General features: G+C 41.9%; 1 protein-coding gene across 5 annotated transcripts in view; it reads left to right on the forward strand.

The window, feature by feature from the left end:
• Nucleotides 1–18,918, forward strand: part of col27a1.L (collagen, type XXVII, alpha 1 L homeolog) — a 314,667-nt gene that overhangs the window by 74,212 nt on the left and 221,537 nt on the right. For all 5 annotated transcript variants that reach the window (XM_041573258.1, XM_041573257.1, XM_041573260.1 and 2 more), the window contains exons 12-14: nt 2,394–2,438; nt 18,201–18,254; nt 18,861–18,905. In XM_041573258.1, the coding sequence (XP_041429192.1) occupies nt 2,394–2,438; nt 18,201–18,254; nt 18,861–18,905 (144 nt within the window). The remainder of the gene's footprint in view (nt 1–2,393; nt 2,439–18,200; nt 18,255–18,860; nt 18,906–18,918) is intronic.

The raw sequence follows: 18,918 nt of genomic DNA on the forward strand, positions 1-18,918 counted from the left end.
GTCCCTAACCACACCAAAAAGATGACTCAGAACAGCTGTGCTCCATCATACACTGCCGGGTTAGCAACTGCCATATCGGCTATCAACTGCCATATCGGCTGGCATCACTATCACTTCATGTACCTGGCTCTGTGGCAGGAGCTTGTGCTCTGGAATCATGGAACAGATTGGCAGATGCCACTGTTTACTAATCACTAACAAGATGCAAAGAATGGTGGGCAGTAGAAAAAAAGATCAGACAGGGTGTCTGTGCAGTCAGTTCAGGCAGGTGAGTGTAAGGCCATTCTGTTGTGTTTGGCTTGTGCATCCAGTGAGAGGGAATTATAGTTTATGCAGGAACCCTATATTAAAAGTATGGGTTTACTTCCCCTTTAGCAATGCCAAACAAGACCTATCCTAATCAAGTAGTTAAAATAAGATGCAGTCTGGCTTTTGTTAACCCTAAATTACCAAGAAATCAACCCATGCCAACATTTTCTAGCTAGAAAAGACACCGTTCTTAAAAAATGGGTGGAGACAGAGCAGGAAGCGCAGTCCCTACGCTGCAAAATATCCTTTTATTAGACACTGCATGTTACGAGCATAGTTGCCCTCTTTTTTAGACAAGGCGACTCTGCTTGAAACATGTAGGGGATTATTTATCAAAGTCCGAATAGTAAAATCTCAGAAAGTTCCAGTTTTATTTCACTAGAAAACTCAAAATTTTAGAGGATTTTTCGACATTTATTGTACCCCAATGCTGCAAAAAGACAAAATCTGAAAATCCGACATCTCATACAAGTCCAGTATAAGTCAACTGGAGAGGCAGCCATCCCAAATTGAAGTTATCAGGGTCTTCGGTGGGTTTAGCCCGAAAATCTGACTTTTTCAGGCAAAAACTCAAAAAAATTTAGGAAAAAAGCCTGCTCAAGTTTTTTTTAATTAATTCGGGTTATTTTATTAATAAATAAAGTCAAATCGAGCATGGGAGTTTGGTCTTTTTTTTAATATAATATGATATGAGATAAATTTGGATGTTAGTAAATAACCCCCGTGGTGTCACTGCGAGTTCTGTTCTATCTCCATCCACTTTCTACGTATTTGTCACATTGTGGTGCCTGGGACTGTTTACAGGAGCACACATTTAGGACAAAAAGTATATTCTGGGATAGATATTTCAACCTGTTGGATTAAGTGATTTAAGAAAAGAAGCAATTTATTATAAAGTGGTATTTTGTTCAGCCGCTTTGATGAATCAGCCACTGGAATTCTGTAGCACATAACTCATTGCTTTTGCTGGACACACCACTGTAGAGTTATGGCTGATAGGTTTCCAGCTTTATGATCCTTGGTGGCGGCACAGGTCCCACTACCTGTTGCTTTTAGCAATTAAACGCTTATGCGATCAAACCGATATTGCTACATCATACATTACAGATAAACTAAACCCTGTATTGCTGCTTTAATGTGACTGCTTAGGGGGATCCTTTAACACTGAAACTCTTTTTTTAAGTAGGATATAACTCCCATTCATTGTGCAGTATGAGAGTGATGCTTACTGTTTGCATATAACATTCCTTATTAGATATGAGTGCAATCTTCAGATCACTGCCATCTACAGTGACTTTTATTTATTGAATGCCTCAGCTATGACAAGCAATATAGCAGCTCCAACATAGTGCTATGGATAATGAACACTCACGATAAGGGAAATATTCATGATTAAGATATATAAAGTGACAACTGTGCCAGAATCAATACAACAACCATCACCCATTGTTGAAGGCAGCATGTGAGGCATAGAAATTCATTTCTGGATTTGATTTAGTGATAGAATAAAATGTTTGTTTTCATGTTTCTGCCCCATCTGACCACCCTGACACCCACCTGACACCCTGGGCCAGCACTCCTATCAGCAGAAAAATGCACAGACCCAGGGTTCCTCTGGGGACCACCATGGAGAGATTCTCTTCTTGCTTCTTCGGGTCTTCTCGCAGTTGCACATGCGCAGTAGAACTGAAAGCTGGACTTTAACAAAAAAGCCGGCGAATTTGCTCTATTGCACATGCGTCTGCCCCGGGAAATTTGAAAACCGATGAAGCAGGAAGAGGATCTCTCAGTGGTGCTCGCTAGAAGAACCCCAGGCCGGTGCACTTTTCTGCTGATCGGAGCACTGTCCTGGAGTGTCAGGTAAGTAAAAATAGTCACTTGTGGGTGCCTAACTTTTTGCACCCCAATTGTAAAATGCTATTCCTTCTCCTTTAAGCACCATGATTATTACCCCCCTTCTCTACTGTGCGTAGGGGCTGATGGGGCAGAATAAGATGTGGCACAGCCTGTTTTCCTGCGACCTGCCTATGCGTGATTACCTTGTTGAACCCAAAACTTAAAGTCTCTCCTTTGTTTCCACACAGGGTTTGCCTGGAGTTCCCGGGAAGAGGGGCACCATGGGTAGGCCGGTAAAGTTTTTCCTTGTCTACTTTGCAGACTTTGTATAATAAAACAGGAATCCAAGTCTTCCTGCCACTAACTGTAAAATGGTTTTCCCCTACAGCAGCAGCAGGTACATGGTGGGCATGGCCTCACAGCGTCCCAGTCCTGTTACCACGTCAGTTTGTACTGAGCCCTAAAAACTAAAGTGATTATTTTCTGTCTTGTTAATTGTTGTATTGTTAAAAAAAAAAAAAAGTTTAATGGCGCATGCTGGTCAAGATGGGCTCACATCCATAGCTTTACTTGAGCTGATTCCCGCTGCTTAAAGGGCATTTAAAATCCAAACAAAAGTACGTTAGACTTAATCAGAGGGTGGGATCTTTTGCAATTTACATTTTCTATTTTTAATAGATTTTTTTTTTTTAACCAATCCAGTCTTTCCCAGCTGGAAGACTGAGATCTGAGAACTCCTCAGGCATTTGGCTCAGTCAGTAACACTAGGGCTAACTTGCCCCTTGCTTTGTGCAGTATAGATCTGCACATATTAAAACAGAGGATTGGGCTGGGCTACCAGAGTACTAGAATATCCACCAGTAGGCCTAGGCTTGGGCTGGTTCTTATCAGCCCTTTCTTATTAACACCATAAATAATGTTTCTATTTATCTATCTATCTATCGATTCACAATTTTTATTTGGTAGAACTGCTTTTCTGCTAGTACTTTTGGGACTGCCTCTTTCTGTCTGGAAACTTGCTGACCTACCACAATTGTCTCAATGTTCATAGTCAGACATTACAGCTCTGTTATTCAGACTGGCTGGTCCGAATAAGACTTATTTGTGGTTGGCTTTTTGGCAGTGCTTCAATAGAAAGATCCCTGGGCTGGGGCAATCTCTTTCAAAGTGGAGTGCCGACTTGTAGAAAAAAATTTTTACTTTCTTTGCCATTTGATTGAACGTTTAACATCAGTGGTTCCCAAACCATGACTTCCAGCAGATGAAGCCCTGTCACCTTCTTCATGGTATTCCTATTAAAGGGCACTGGGGTCCTGCTTTTATATTAGTGTACTCTGGGGCCCTAGAGCTGTTCATACGGGTATTTAACTTGCCCTGATTGAGTTGTGCCTTTGTCTTTATCTCTATGAGAACTCCTGGTAGAAGATGGGAGGATAGCAAGAGTTGGGGTTGAGAAGACAGCAATACTGATGGAAACTTGTTGTACTTCTGATACCCACAGCAGTATTGGCCAACCTATTTATGTGCTCTACAAAGCAAAGTACCAAAATCCCAGAAAATCCAGCACTATAATATTTATTTATGTTTATATAGTAAGTGCCAGGATCAGAGATTCTTGTAATCATAATCATTGTTGTTACGGCACACACAGCATGAATGATACTGGCACCTACCTCTTTCAAACAATCACATCTTGAGATCTCATGTGTTCTTAAGCAGCTGCAGAAATGAGTTTAAAGTGCTGCCATTGGACCCAGAAAATGATGATTCTGCTGTAAGAGTTAGTGAGTTGTGCTTGGCTTCCAGTCCAAATATGTTACCTTCATGATTAGCCTTTGGATGTCTTCTGTCAGCCAGACAGTTGGTTACTATAAAGGCAGAAGGGGCACCACAGCAGCTATTAGTCTATATGCAGAGTGTGCTCTACATACTTCTCTACGTGTTCTCTCCAGGGGCGTTTTGGGGCAGTAATGCCGCCTGAGGCAGCGTTCGCAATGTCTCCCCCCTGCCTCCCGTCACCCTCACCTTAACAGCCGACGGGGGGTCCAATTGAGTCTGTGTTGATAGCGTAGAGAGGGAAATTGCTCTCTCTGCACTAGAAAAGCCGAATTTACGGTTTCAAAACCAGAAATTCTGCTCTTTAAGTTACCAGGAGCGGCTTTTTGCCGCCCCTGGTAACGTCTGCAGAGCTACCGCCTGAGGCAAAGTGCTCACCTTTCCTCATGGCTGAAACACCCCTGCTTCTCTCTCTGAACATCTGCTTTAGGTTTTGCAGTAGTACTAGATCATCAATAACTGCCACTTCAGGATCCTTCCTCTCCATCTAGACCAGGGATCCCTAACCTTGTGAACCCGTGAGCAACTTTCAGAAGAAAAAGGAGTTGGGGAGCAACACTAGCATGAAAAATGTTCTTGGGGTGCCAAATAGGTGCTGTGATTGGCTATTTAGTAGCATCTATGTGGATTGTCAACCTACTTTGAGGATCTGTTTGGTAGTACACGGTTTTTATGCAACCAAAAGCTCCTGCTTTGAGGCCACTGGGAGCAACATTCTAGCGGTTGGAGAGCAACATGTTACTCGCGAACTACTGGTTGGGGATCACTGATCTAGACCAATTATCCCCAACCAGTGGCTCGTGAGCAACATGTTACTCTGCAACTCCTTGGATGTGGCTCCCAGTGGCCTCAAAGCAGGTGCTTATTTTTGAATTCCAGACTTGAAAGCATGTTTTAGTTTCATAAAAACCTTGTGTGCTGCCAAACAGAACTTCCTGTAGACAGCCAGTCCTCATAGGGTCTACCAATAGCCAATCACAGCCCATATTTGGCACCTCCAAGAACTTTTTGCATGCTTGTGTTACTCTCCAACTTATTTGTACATTTGAATGTAGCTTACGGGTAAAAAAAAATGCTGGGGACCCCTGATCTAGACCCTGTCTGTCTTTCATATAGAGACCAGGCTTAATTTCTGTGACTTTGCTTGCTCTGCTCTAATGAATGCAAGCTTTTGAGACTAGGGACCCCTTGTGCATGTGTATTTTATGCCATTAAATGTTCCTTCTGCAGTTCCAAAGCCATAAAAAAAAGCCCTCATTACCTCAAATAACCCCATTAAGCGGAAAAGTGGAAAAGCAACTTCCTGCTGTAAGAATACTGTAATATGTGTTTTATTAGGTTTACACTGACTAGTTGGAGAGGCGGCTGCCTGTGTTGAGTCTAATGGAAAGAGGTGTGTGGTGACATGGTGCAGTTGCTTCCAGTCCCAGTAGTGTGTCGGAAGGAGTTGGCAGTTTGTGCCCCTTATACTGTGATCCAGCTAGTGAGACTTATGCCCTAAGGATCTTTTGCAGGTGTTGTTTGTTTAGTGCATTCATTCTTTATGAAGTTCCCCGTCACTTGAACTCCAGAATAAAAACGGATAAGGCTTCTTGATTTGTACAAAAAAATGCACAGTCTTTTTTTCTGGCCATGCACACCGTTAAACTTTTATAAAAGGGCATGATGCCTACTCTATGCCATAAAGCTGACATATCCCAAGACTAACAGTGATGGGAAATCCAGTGCTATGTCAGCCATACGCCTCCTCCATGAACTCATACTGTCCAGGGAGTTGTTTCGGCTTTTGGCACTACTTTTATTCATAGGCAGAAATTGCCGTATCCATAACATAATGAGCAACTGCCAGAAATGCGAAACTCTTCATTAGAAAGACTGCGTCATGCTCTGGGCTCCAGCCAAGACTTTTAATGATCCCTTAAAGACACTGTCCCTACAAACCCAAAGAACTCAGAAGAGCAAGAACACTAGTACCCAGCTGGCAGCATTTTTTTTTTTTTAAAGGCGAACTATTCGGAAACTCATTTTCAAATATCTTGTTAATTATGCATCATTCTTTCTCTAAATTGAACCTATTTTTTTATTATATGTTTTTATTTAGTTTTCAAACATAAAATAATGGGAGTTTGGAGGTACATAAAAGAAATTTCCATTGTCAATGTATTCATAGCTAATTATGTAGAACAAATGAAGTTACAAGTTAGTATAGCTAACCTTGGTAAGATGATAAATAATACACCCATATTTTCTCTCATCATAGTTAAAGAATAGTCAGTTACTTGTGTGTAGCATCCGATTTATTTGGTGACTCCTGGGGGGTGATCGTAGATTCTGCGCCTGTGAATGGGAAAGGTTTTGGACGTACAGATCTGTTTCTTGTACGATGGGATTATTAGATAATCTTTCTGTGTCGAACCAAGTAGTGTGTCTAAATGCGTAAATAGTAAGGTGTCTTATGAGCAGGAAGGGAGGCAATATAGTTTATCCAGGTTAAGAAGAATGTTTCAGTATGTTGTTCTTTATTTGTCGTAGATTCCAACCAATCCATCTGAAAAATATGGTGGAGTTTTTGTTTGACTTGTGGGAGAGGATGGAGAGAGCCAATGAAAAATTGACCACGATATCGTGAAGGGACCCGTCTGTTGCTTCAGAGATTTCCAATATACCTGAACTTCTCCTTATAATTGTTGGATACTAGGACAGAGCCAAGGACAATGTACGAGGTCAGCCCTAGGTTGTTGACATCATTTGTCTGAGTTTGTAGTGTCTGAAGTGGTGTAAGATAGGATGGATGTAGTATCTGTAGCGACATTTCCTGATATTTGCTGGCAGATAATGTTTGCATCATTTTTGAAGTATCTTGGCAGCATCTGTTTGCGGAATTTCGGAGGTCCAATTGTAATTGAACCTATTTTAAATTTTGCATTCCACTCCTGGTTTGTTGTATAACGTAGTGGCCCCCTTACACTAAAAAATAGATATATTACTGGGGATTATGGTTAAAGAGGTGGTTCACCTTCAAGTAAACTTTTAGGGGCAAATTCACTAACCTGCGGAGTTGCGCTAGCTAACTGCTAACTCACTAACGAACAGTAGCGAAGTTGCGCTAGCGTTAATTCGTCAAGGAAAGCGAAGTTACGCTAGCGATGCCTAATTTGCATACGGCGCCAAGTTAAAGTACAATGGACGTATATGTAGCAGCAAATACATTACACTACACAAGCCTGGGAAAGCTTCATAAAATAAAATAGAGTTGTTATATTGCCCTACACATGAGCCCACTGTATAGTTTATGTGCCTTATGTTAGGAAATGTAGGGGGGAAGGAGGGTACCACCAAAAAAATCTTTTTCAGCCTATCACCCTTAAAAAAGGAAAAGACGCCAGCGTTTTTTGGGACTTTTTTTTCTATTGCACTTCGCCTGGTCTGAGGTGGGGAAGGCAAGACTGGCACAAGAGGTAACGTTCAGTAAAATGCACAAGTTAATGAATTAGCGTAGTTACGTCCATTCGCCATAGCACATAGCAAGGGTGCGAAGTAGCGATAGAGTAGGTCCACTTCACTAGTGAATGTATGCCAGCACCTGTTAGTAAATCAGCGAAGTAACAAAATAACGTCACGCTGGCGAATTTGCGCTAGCGTTAGGCGCTTCGCGCTTTAGTGAATTTGTCCCTTTAGTATGTTATAGAATGGCCACTTTTCACTTAGGGGCCGATTCATGAAGCTCGAGTGAAGGATTCGAAGTAAAAAAACTTCGAATTTCGAAGTGTTTTTTGGGCTACTTCGACCATCGAATGGGCTAGTTCGACCTTTGACTACGACTACGACTTCGAATCGAAGGATTCGAAGTAAAAATCGTTCGACTATTCGACCATTCGATAGTCGAAGTACTGTCTCTTTAAAAAAAACTTCGACCCCCTAGTTCGGCAGATAAAAGCTACCGAAGTCAATGTTAGCCTATGGGGAAGGTCCCCATAGGCTTGCCTAAGTTTTTTTGATCGAAGGATATTCCTTCGATCGTTGGATTTAAATCCTTCGAATCGTTCGATTCGAAGGATTTAATCGTTCGATCGAAGGAATAATCCTTCGATCATACGATCGTACTATCTGCGCTAAATCCTTCGACTTCGATATTCGAAGTCGATGGATTTTAGTTCCTAGTTGAATATCGAGGGTTAATTAACCCTCGATATTCGACTCTTGATGAATCGGCCCCTAAGTCTTCATTATTTATTTTATATAGTTTTTAAATTGTTTGCCTTCTTCTTCTGACTCTTTCCAGTTTTAAGATGAGGTTTACTGACCCCATCTAAAAAACAAAGGCTCTGTAAGGCTACACATTTATTGTTATTGCTACTTTTTATTGTTCATCTTTCTATTTAGACCTTCTCCTATTCATATTCCAGTCTCTTATTCAAATCATGATTGCTAGTAGTGATGTGCGGGCCGGCCCACTACCCGCGTGTGGGGCGGGTTGGGGCCGTCCTTGCATGCTTCTTCACGGGTGCGGGTTGAGCTCTTCTCCTGCTCTTCCCACCCGGCTTCCGTCTTCTGGGTTTGTCTTTTATAGACGCTGCGCTTGCTTGTCCCGCCCCGACCCACAAATCCCGACCCACACATCACTAATTGCTAGGGTAATTTAGACCCGAGCCACCAGATTGCTGAAATTGCAAACTGGAGAGCTGCTGAATAAAAAGCTAATTAATTCAAAAACCACAAATAATAAAAAATTAAAACCAATTGTGAATTATCTCAGAATATCACTCTCTACTTCATACTAAATGTTAATTTAAAGGTGAACCACCCCTTTAAGTAAATGGTCCCTGTCATTATGTACAGTTAGGATATTGAGAGGCAGCCATGCTGGACCGGGGAGATACTTTCCTTATGTTTTCTGTGCAGTGCTTTAACTGACAGTGAAATACTAGTGTGCATTGGTATGAGCTCACCAGGGATACATAGAGGTAATAGCGTGCTTCCATTACAGGGCAGCTTTGGAATCAAAATCTAAATGGAATATTTACTGTCCAGAACACGTCTTGACTTGTGCCCAGGGGGGGCTGTTCTTTGCAAAGAATATTTTATATCTGGAGGGAGGTATAAAGATTTACTATTGGAAAGAATGAACTAGTGGGTTTCACACCAGCTGTCGCTGTCCCCTGTATGTTAACTGCATATATATGAAAAACTCTACGCTCATATTTTTTGGATCAAAACCTACGTGAAGCAGCCATATTGCCAAAACAGGCAGTCAGTAATCGGCTGCAGTAGCACAATTTATAATGCACTTGTATTCCAAATTCAGTCTGAATGCTGGTATTTGTTGTATCTGTTCAAGGGTTAGTCAGGGCAGGAATTAGGGGTAGGCAGAAGGGGCATGTGACATTTTCTTAGAGTTCAGAGTCCGAAAACTCATCAGCTACAAAAAACCATTGTAGCTCTGTCCAATGGAAAGAACGAGGACATAATCAAGTCTGGATGTAGCATGATGCCTTACTATAAACAAGCTGTTCCTTTGATCTTGGATATTCATGTATTCATGAAAGGAAAAATATCCCCAACTACTTTCTATTTTGTATTTAAAGTAAGGCTTTTGGGTGGTAAAATTGCCCTTCACTTAGAAGCTCCAAACCATGATGTGAATATGATCTTACGTACACCTTTACAGGATATGCCTTAATAATCGAGATGCCAGGGTTTATAAGAACATACTAGAATCAGAAAGTAAGAAATAAATCAATATGGACAGTAGCATTTAGGACGCACTGCAGTTTTGGGCATTAGTGCAATCCAGACCTTGTGTTGCTCTGACTGGTTGGATGTTCCTTGTGTTCAGCAACAGTTGCATTCGTTAATGCACACTACAAGCCAAATCAGCCTGTTGGAAATAGTTGAGGTATGTGTGACTCCTTCCAACACACTGATTTGGATTTAGCTTCTGCAAGAGCGATCTAAATTGTCTGAGAAACCTGATACGACTTCCTGGGATTGCACTGTAGCCCAAATGCCTATATGCACAATGCCTAGAAGACAAATCAGTATGGAAGTTGAAAAATGCCCTGGGGATTCTTGGAACTTTGGCATGGGTGGGACCAGACGAAAGGATATTTAGGTTAAAATTTAGGGAGAAAGGTTTTGTGTTCTACTAGATATCCTTGAAAGACCTGCTTGAAGGTCAGGTAGGGTAAGATTTAGGTTGAAAATGTGCTGTCCTATGTGTTCTTGAAACTATGGCTGGAATTCTCTCCCTGTATCAGTTGTACAGGCTGATACATTACATAGCTTTAAGAAGGGGTTGGATAGCTTTTTAGCAAGTGAGGGAATACAGAGTTATGGGAAATAGCTCATAGTCCAAGTTGATCCAGGGACTAGTCCGATTGCCATTTTGGAGTCAGGAAGGAATTTTTCCCCCTCTGAGGCAAATTGGAGAGGCTTCAGATGGGTTTTTTGCCTTTCTCTGGATCAACTGGCAGATAGGTAGTTAAAAAAAAAAAAGAAAAAAAAGGTTGAACTTGATGGACATGTGTCTTTTTTCAACCTTACTTACTATGTTACTATGTTACTATGTTACTATATACTGATGGTTTCGGTAGCAATAATCTACAGGAGACCATAGTTTGGAACTTCAAAGGGAGCTTGAACTGAAAAAGCTTCTGGTCTAAGGATATATACAGTTGAGTATCCTCTACTGTACATAAAGGATAATGGGAAGGTCACGGGACATGGTATGGACATAGATTATAATGTAAAACTTAATTTAACCTCTTATGGTAGGATGTACATTTTCCGTCTCACAGTGAACAGTCATTTTGAATGGCATGTTCCACTAGAGCAGTGATCCCCAACCAGTAGCTCTTGAGAAAAATGTTGCTCTCCAACCCCTTGTATGTTGCTCTCAGTGTCCTCAAAGCAGGTGCTTATTTTTGAATTCCAGGCTTGGAAGCAAATTTTGATTGCATAGAAGCTAAGTATAGTGCCAAACAGAGCCTCCTGTAGACTGCCAGTCCACATAGGGGCTACCAAATAGCCAATCACAGCACTTATTTAACTTTTTCATGCTTGTGTTGCTCCCCACTCTTTTTACATTTGAATGTGGCTCTTGGTTAAAAAAGGTCGGGGGACCCCTGCACTAGAGGTAACAGTGGCTACGAAACAAGAAAACCCACACCAGACTGAAGATAAAATGAAAGCAATTCCATATGAATTTTAGAGAGACGGCTTTTCTACTTGACGCGCTGTGTTTGTGTACTACTAAATTATCTGCAGCCGGTACAATTGTATTTCTAGTTCTTCTCTTTGTTACCTCTGTTTGTTTGCTTCTCACCTCCATTGTTTCTCTATTAACATATTGAGGGAGAAACTTGGCGTTCAGCTCCCTCTGTCGGCTTTCTTCTAGACTCCAGATCAGTGCACTGTACTATGCAGCTTGTTCTCTATGGTGTCCTTTCCACTCATAGCCTCCTCCTGGCTTTGATTGTTTATATCCAACCCCCTTTGCTGGAAAGAAATGATACTATTTATCCACCTTAGGTCCATGCTGTCCAGATTTTCCATGTCGTTTTCCAGCCATCTGATTTACCGCAAGCTTGCCTGTATTAAGGAGATGATATCATACAAATCACTCTATGGAGTGCAGGGCCGAGGCTCATAAAATGTCCTTGGAGGCCTTACCTATGTTATATGTTCACCACGTTGTTCTTAGCGTGAATAGGTGTTTGTCATTCAATTACTGTCCGTGATAGACAGGCTTTTTCCAGTGGCGGCAGATTGAGGCTTGATTAATGAAGCAGCTTCATTTACAGTTTATTTGCCTTGAAATAGAAACTATGCCATCAGTTTATCCTTTGCAGAATGAGTCTCTATTACAGGACATGGTCTGGAAAATTATATTAGAGCCGGAACTGGTCAGATTTATGTATGTTTGGTCCCTGTACGGGTCTTTTTTGATCTCTTTCGTGATAGGTATGCAAATATTTATAGTAGTAAGACAGAATATTTGCAGATTGGGGTCAGCTTGTATTTGCCGAGGAGTTTATACAGATGTTGCTTTCTAAATATAGACCAAACAGGTGGGGGGTGTTATTGGCAAGATACGCATTTCTAGAAGTTACACATATATATACATGCTTAGGAGCAGATGTATAAATCCGAGGAAACTCGTGCAATTTTTTTTTTCGAATGCTAGTTTATTAAAGAAAATTTTTTAATATTTCTGCCCGGGTTTTTTCATGGTGCCAGCTAGAATCTCATTTTTCCATTCATTTTCAATGAGGCTGAAAATCTTAAATGTTTTAATAAACTGGGAAAATAAATAACGAAATAAAGTTGTCAGAGAACGTTCCCATTGACTTCTGTACAACCTCGCCCGCTTTGACTTGCCGATTTTTCTGGCGACTTTTCATGGTTTTGTTCTTTAATAAATGGCGACAATTCGAGGTTACAAAGAATATTCTCGAGTATATTCATACTCGTGTTTTTTGTTGAATTGTGAAAAAAGCCCTACTCTATTTTTGATAAATCAGCCCCTTAGTTTGATATGTATTAATGCCAACCGTGCAGCAACGGAGACCTGATGCTCATCCCTCATTGGCTCCTACAGATTCAAAGGTGCTTGTGTGCCCTTGGGACTCTGATCCGAGATAAGTTAGAACCCTCGGGTGGCTCAAGCACAATTTTGGATAAAAAAGTGTTTTTCCCTGCCGGGGAAATAATGTCGCAGAGCAGATTTTAAACACGAGCAGGAAATGAATCAACTATGTCAGCGAAACGAAACGCCATTACCGAGATGTGTCATTCGCCCTCTCGCGTCTTATAAAAACAATTTCAAGAAAGGGTTTTGTTCTTAAATAGTAAATGTCCCCCTGGAGGAGCCAGCTGGCTCTGTGTGTGCGCGTTTCATGTACAAGACTGGAAGGCTGACTGGGTAATCACTTTACCTATGAGCCAGCAGGAAAGAGTAGTCCTATTTCTGGAGCCGGAGTCTGTTCTAACATCTGCCAGATTTGCCTTTCCTTCGGCCTAGAACGAGAATTTAAGCAGAATCAGATGTTCTGCACACACACAAGGCTTTGCTCTTCCACACGAGCAATGTGGGCTAAAGCTCACGGAGGACACTTTCCAAGGGAGGCCCAGGATGATGGTAATGTTACTTTGTGTTGGGTAACAGGAAGAGAAAGCCAAATGTGTCTTCATCCATGATACAAACAGCAATTTTCTGTTATCACATTAACTTAGGGAGACTGACTGCTTGGCTTTTGACAGCAGGCAGCTGAGGAGATGCTACTTAATTTAGCACAAAGAGCATGTAGCCATATAATAAGCCTTACCATGTCACATTAGGACAATGGCACCCAGTAACCTCTTTAGTGGGCTGGACCTTTCCATGCTCAGGGTTAGCTACTGATCCATCACCTTGGGTGGTTAATGTTGCACAGCTGGTTAAGAAAAAAAACTTGTAACTGCCTATGCTGTGTGTTTTCAATGACATTTCCCATCTGTACGTGATATATTTATAAATATACCTGCAGCAATGCTTTCTTCTCAGCTCGTTAGTCAAGCCGCCTGGCTGTTTTAATGATTGATTGTAAATTCTTGATTCTAGTATATTGTGTGCTCTTACTAGATCCTTAAATTGCTCTGCTAAGATTCTTGAATCTGGTTAGATGTCCAATGACAGGGATATGCTAGTTTTATATCCAGGCATTTGGCACATGTGAAAAATGAAGCAAATATATTCCTTCTAGTGATAGAGTCATCTGGTTGACATAATTATTTCTCTATGTACAAGTTTCCCATAACCATCCAGAGGAGCAGTATACCGTCAAACCCTCCCGGGTGCGTATGCTTGAGCAGACTTTGGTCGCTCTTTGGGGCTATGAGAAAACCCAGGATATTGTGCCGGATTTTGACCACAGTAGGGTGATCAGGAATCTGAGATCATGGCTGCTTGAGCAAGGTTAAGACTGCATGCTGAGCTAGTAAAGGCTTTGACTTATGGGCCTTTTTTGAGTGATAGCCAGCGACCACCACCCAGGATTACTTATTATTGGGCTGTTCCGATCGTGGGCCCTAGGGCCCAACGCTCGGATCATAATGTAAGGAATACGGGTGGTTGGATCGTGGGACCGCATCAATGAACAGATGTGGTCCACGATCCAACGGGATTTTTATCCCTGCCCAATCAACATCTGGCCGGATATCGGTGGGGAAAGCCTGTCGGATGGCCTCACACAAGGACCAATCAGGGTTGTCACCTGGCCGGTATTTTATTTATTTTAAATGATGATTGATCCAAATGTTATTACTAGGAAAAAAGATAAATAGATAGGAAGGCCGAAATTTAGGTGGCAACCCTAGGACCAATAAGCTGCCGACTAGGTCTGTCTGCAGCTTTTATCGGCCCGTGTATGGCCACCATTAGTTCAGGTGAAGCAGTCACACACATTTATTACAATATGGTAGCTAACACAGCCCTGCTCCGCACTTAGGGTTGCCACCTTTTCTGGAAAGAAATATCGGCCTTCCTATATATTTATCTTTTTTCCCTATTAATAACATTGGGATCAACCATCATTTTTACCGGCCAGGCCTGTAAAATACCGGCCAGGTGGCAACCCTATCCACACTTGCTCTCAGCTTAGACAGGAAGAGGGGAACAGGAAATGAATCACAAGGCAATGGCAAAACAGCAGCAATGCCCTTAACCAAAATGTCCACAAAAGCTGGTTACTACAATTCTAGACACACTGGATGAATCCTGGCTTCCACCCAGTGATAGGGGAGTAATAGCATCATGAACACTTTTCAGGGCTGGTAACATAATTGCTGATGCTGAGACACATCATTTATAAGGCACCATCATATATTAGACGAGTGTGCGGAACAAGCAGCCCACGCGCGGCTGCAGTACAAGTAGCTCCAAGTCTTCCAAGACACGGGGAAAGTGAGAGGCCAGGAAAAGCCACTCAGTCCTGGCTGCTTGCTTCCCTTTTCCACCTTACATTTCCAGCTCTTGTAGTGATTGCCAGTATAGGGAAATAGGTCTGACCTTGTGTCGTCCCTGACTTCATCATGTGAGTTTGATCCCATTCTCAGAACTGGACCAATGCACATTCATGTCATCGAGTTAACTAGGGGCACACATCTCTCCTTTATTTGTTAAAAGGAAGGGAAATGGTTTATGGGCCAGTCCAAAAACAATATTAAAGTCAACAGAAGGAATAGTATTCAGAAATAAATGTATTATATTAAATATAAAGGCTTGCACTTAATACTAGACTTATAAAACAAAAGTTTCCATGTCTTTTATAGTACTTAGAATTTCTCTGAAATTCTACTCCCAGCAATCCTTCCGCATGTTTATGTATCACCGGATATACCATTTTTTAAACGACTCGGATTAATACCTCTCACTTCTGTACAGCCCTTTTATTTGAACTGAGCTTTTGCTTCTGGAAATAATTTGCAGCTAGAACTGGCAGATTGTGCACATTAGCTCTGCCTGCTAAACATCACAGTCAGTGTGAAGGGCTCACTACGGCCTTGGCTTCGATAAAGGGGGAAAAGCAATAGTGTGTGACGTTGGTTCAGCCTATGAGTAAGTGCCTCAATAGGCACGAAACGCGTTAGGTCTTCATGTTTTAATAAATGTTTCTACTTTTTATATTTGCCTCTTTATTTTTGGAGATCCTCACATCCTTTTGGATACAGTGTTTTCAGCCCAGGAGGATCACACTTGTTTTTGTTCAGTTTGAAGGTTGATATCAGGGGTGAAAATGTATTTGGTGTCATAGATATTCTTACCATTATGGTTAAATGACTTTCTATGTATTCGTATCCTTGACATGAGCTCAAGTTGGGTCTCCAATGGGGGATTGGAGTGAAAAAGTGCAACAATCACCAATACCACAAGTGTTGTTAATGCCTGTATCAGAGACATAATATCCTGTATATATAAATCATCCTGTACAATTATTGCTATTTAAATTCTCAGGGCACACGCTCAGATTCAGGGAGATTAGTCGCCCGGCAACAAATCTCCTCTTCTTCGGGGCAACTAGGCGGGATGGCATAGGGAGCACTTTGTTTTCCGATGCGACTTTGGAAAGCGAAGTGATCCGAGTGCCATCCCACCAGCGATTTACATTCTAGCGGGCGGGAGGCAGTTCTGGGAGACTAGTTGTCCCGAAGAAGAGGAGATTTGTCGCCGGTCGACTAATCTTCTTGAATCTGAGCCTGTGCGCTGACCCTTAGGGGCAAATTCACTAAGCGCCGAACGCTAGCGTTACTTCGCTAGCGTTTGGCATTTTCGTTACTGCGCAAATTCACTAACGAACGCTGGCGTAGTTTCGTTAGTGTTACTTCGCACCCTTACGCCTGGCGAAGTTTCGCTAGCAACGTAACTACGCAAATTCACTAACGCGCGCAGTGTACTGAACGCTACCTTTTACGCTAGACTTCCTAAGCCACCTCAGACCAGGCGGAGCGCAATAGAGTAGATAGGGATTGCTTCAAAAAAAGTCAAAATTTTTCTACATTATGGGTGATAGGCTGAAAAAGATCGAAAAATTTTTTGGGGCTCCCCTCCTTCCCCCCTACATTTCCTGACTCATGGCAACTTACCTAGACAGTGGGCACATGTGTAGGGCAAAATAAAATTTTTATTTGCTGGTTTGAAGGTTTTCTTGGCATTTTTAGTGCTGATACGTATTCCTCCATTGAAATTTGAATTTGGCGCCGTATGCAAATTAGCCTTCGCTAGCGTAACTTCGCTTTACTTAGCGAATCAACACTAGCGCAACTTCGCAACCTTACGCTACCCCTGAGCGCAACTTCGGATTTTAGTGAATTTGCGAAGCGCTGGAGAAACTATGCCTGGCGAAGTGTGGCGAAGTGCGGCAAAGTTACGCCTGGCGCAACTACGAATCTTAGTGAATTTGCCCCTTAGACATTACAAAAAGATGACGTCAAGTATAGGCGAGTGCAAATCCTGGACTGCACCAAATGCTAGTACAGTTGTGGGATCTATTATCAGGAAGCCCGTTATCCAGAAAGCTCTGAATTATGGCAAGGCCATCTCTCATATACTCCATTTTATCCAAATTCCAAAAAATGATTTCCTTTTTCTCTGCAATAATAAAACAGTATCTTGTACTTGGTCCAAACTAAAATTGGGTTTATTTAATGTTTACATGATATTCTACTAGACTTAAGGTATGAAGAGCCAAAAGACAGAAAGATCTGTTACCTGGAAAACCCCAGGATTCTGGAGCATTCTGGATAACAGGTCCCATACATGTACATGCAATCCATATGAGCTGCAGGAATTGCGATGTGGCTCCTAGACAGGGTCGGATTTACATAGTGGGAGCCCCTAGGCCCACTACCGTTCGTCAGAGGGGACAGGAGCAATGGGGATTGGCACACAGGAAATGTAAAAAAATATTGTATCTCCAGCGCATCCCCAGTGTTTTTGATTTTTGCGAAATCCTTAGTCTGTCTGTAAAACAAGCTGTCCCTTATCTCTCAATGCATAGGGAAGGAATGAGTTTGTTTATACATAGCTCCTTTTGAATAAAGTACCCCGTCTGCATGTGGGTCAAGGGGGAGGGTTCAAGGGAAAAAAAACTGATTTCTATTAGTGATTTATAATAGAAAATAAACAATATTTGCCATCAAGAGGTTTACCTTGACATTTTTCGGATAGTTAGTACATTTGCACCTATCTAACTCTGTTACATATTTGCAGCCAAGGATTCCTTGAAAGTGTCAGATCTTCTCTGTTCCATCATTATGTCTGGAGGCAGCCAGAATGGAGTAAACACATATGATAGCCACATACTTTCCATGTTGAGGGCTGAACTTCTGTTAAACCCACATGCTCTCAAGCTGGATCCTATTAAAATGACGATGTCTTGCAACAAATATTACATCACCTTTCACCTGTTAAAAAAAAAAGAGAAATAGCATGAAACTCTTTGGCAGGCTCAGAGTGTTTCGGGGGCTGCATCTGGCCCGTGGACGTCCTCCTAGATGTTTGCATTTTATGGGATGTTTGGTTTTATTGTGTGGTATTAAAGAAAACATACGCTCAAGAAGCAATAGCAGCTTTCACAATGTGCTCAACTTGTATATTACCTTCTGTTGTGTACCCTGCAGCTGATTGCTCTCATTCATCTCTTTCATCTTTAGATTGACCTTTATATTATTTTGTTTTTTAGGGATTCCCTGGTGATTTTGGAGAGAGGGGGCCTCCCGGATTGGATGGGAACCCAGTGAGTCATTAGCCAAATAAAAAGAAGTTTTGTTTTTGTTTGCCTATTCAGTTGTGCCACAAATTGATCCCTAAAGGTGGCCATACACAGAGAGAGTTTGCCAATCAGATATCTCCCCGATATCGAGGTGATCCGATCGTGGGCCCTAAGGCCCAACAATTGGATCATAATGAAAGGTATACGGGCGGTCAGATTGCGGGACCACATCAATGAACAGATCCGACTGGATTTTTACACCTGCCCGATCGACATCTGGCCAGATATTGATCAATGAGGGCCCCATACACTGGCCAATAAGCTGCCAACTCGGACTGTCGGCTGCTTTTATTGGCCCGTTATGGCCACCTTAAATCAAGCCGTAGGAAAACTTTATGCAAATATTGCTACAAGATACATGCAGTCCATCAGATTGCTGCTGGCCAGAGAACTGAGAATGTATCTATGATATATCTATGGAAATCTCTCCTAAGCTTCCCCAGTGATATGATCTTAAATTGGGTCTTAAATAAGAGATGTGCTAAGGGGCTGCAAGGCTTGGGAACAGAGATGCTTGCCTGCTGTGTTTCTGGTTACTCAATGTGAATTTTGTTCCCCTTTCATTTTTAGGGTGAATTGGGCGCCCCAGGTCCTCCCGGTGTTCCTGGATTCGTAGTAAGTACACCAT

Source organism: Xenopus laevis, chromosome 8L (assembly GCF_017654675.1).
Source record: "Xenopus laevis strain J_2021 chromosome 8L, Xenopus_laevis_v10.1, whole genome shotgun sequence".
NCBI classification, from domain to species: Eukaryota; Metazoa; Chordata; class Amphibia; order Anura; family Pipidae; genus Xenopus; species Xenopus laevis.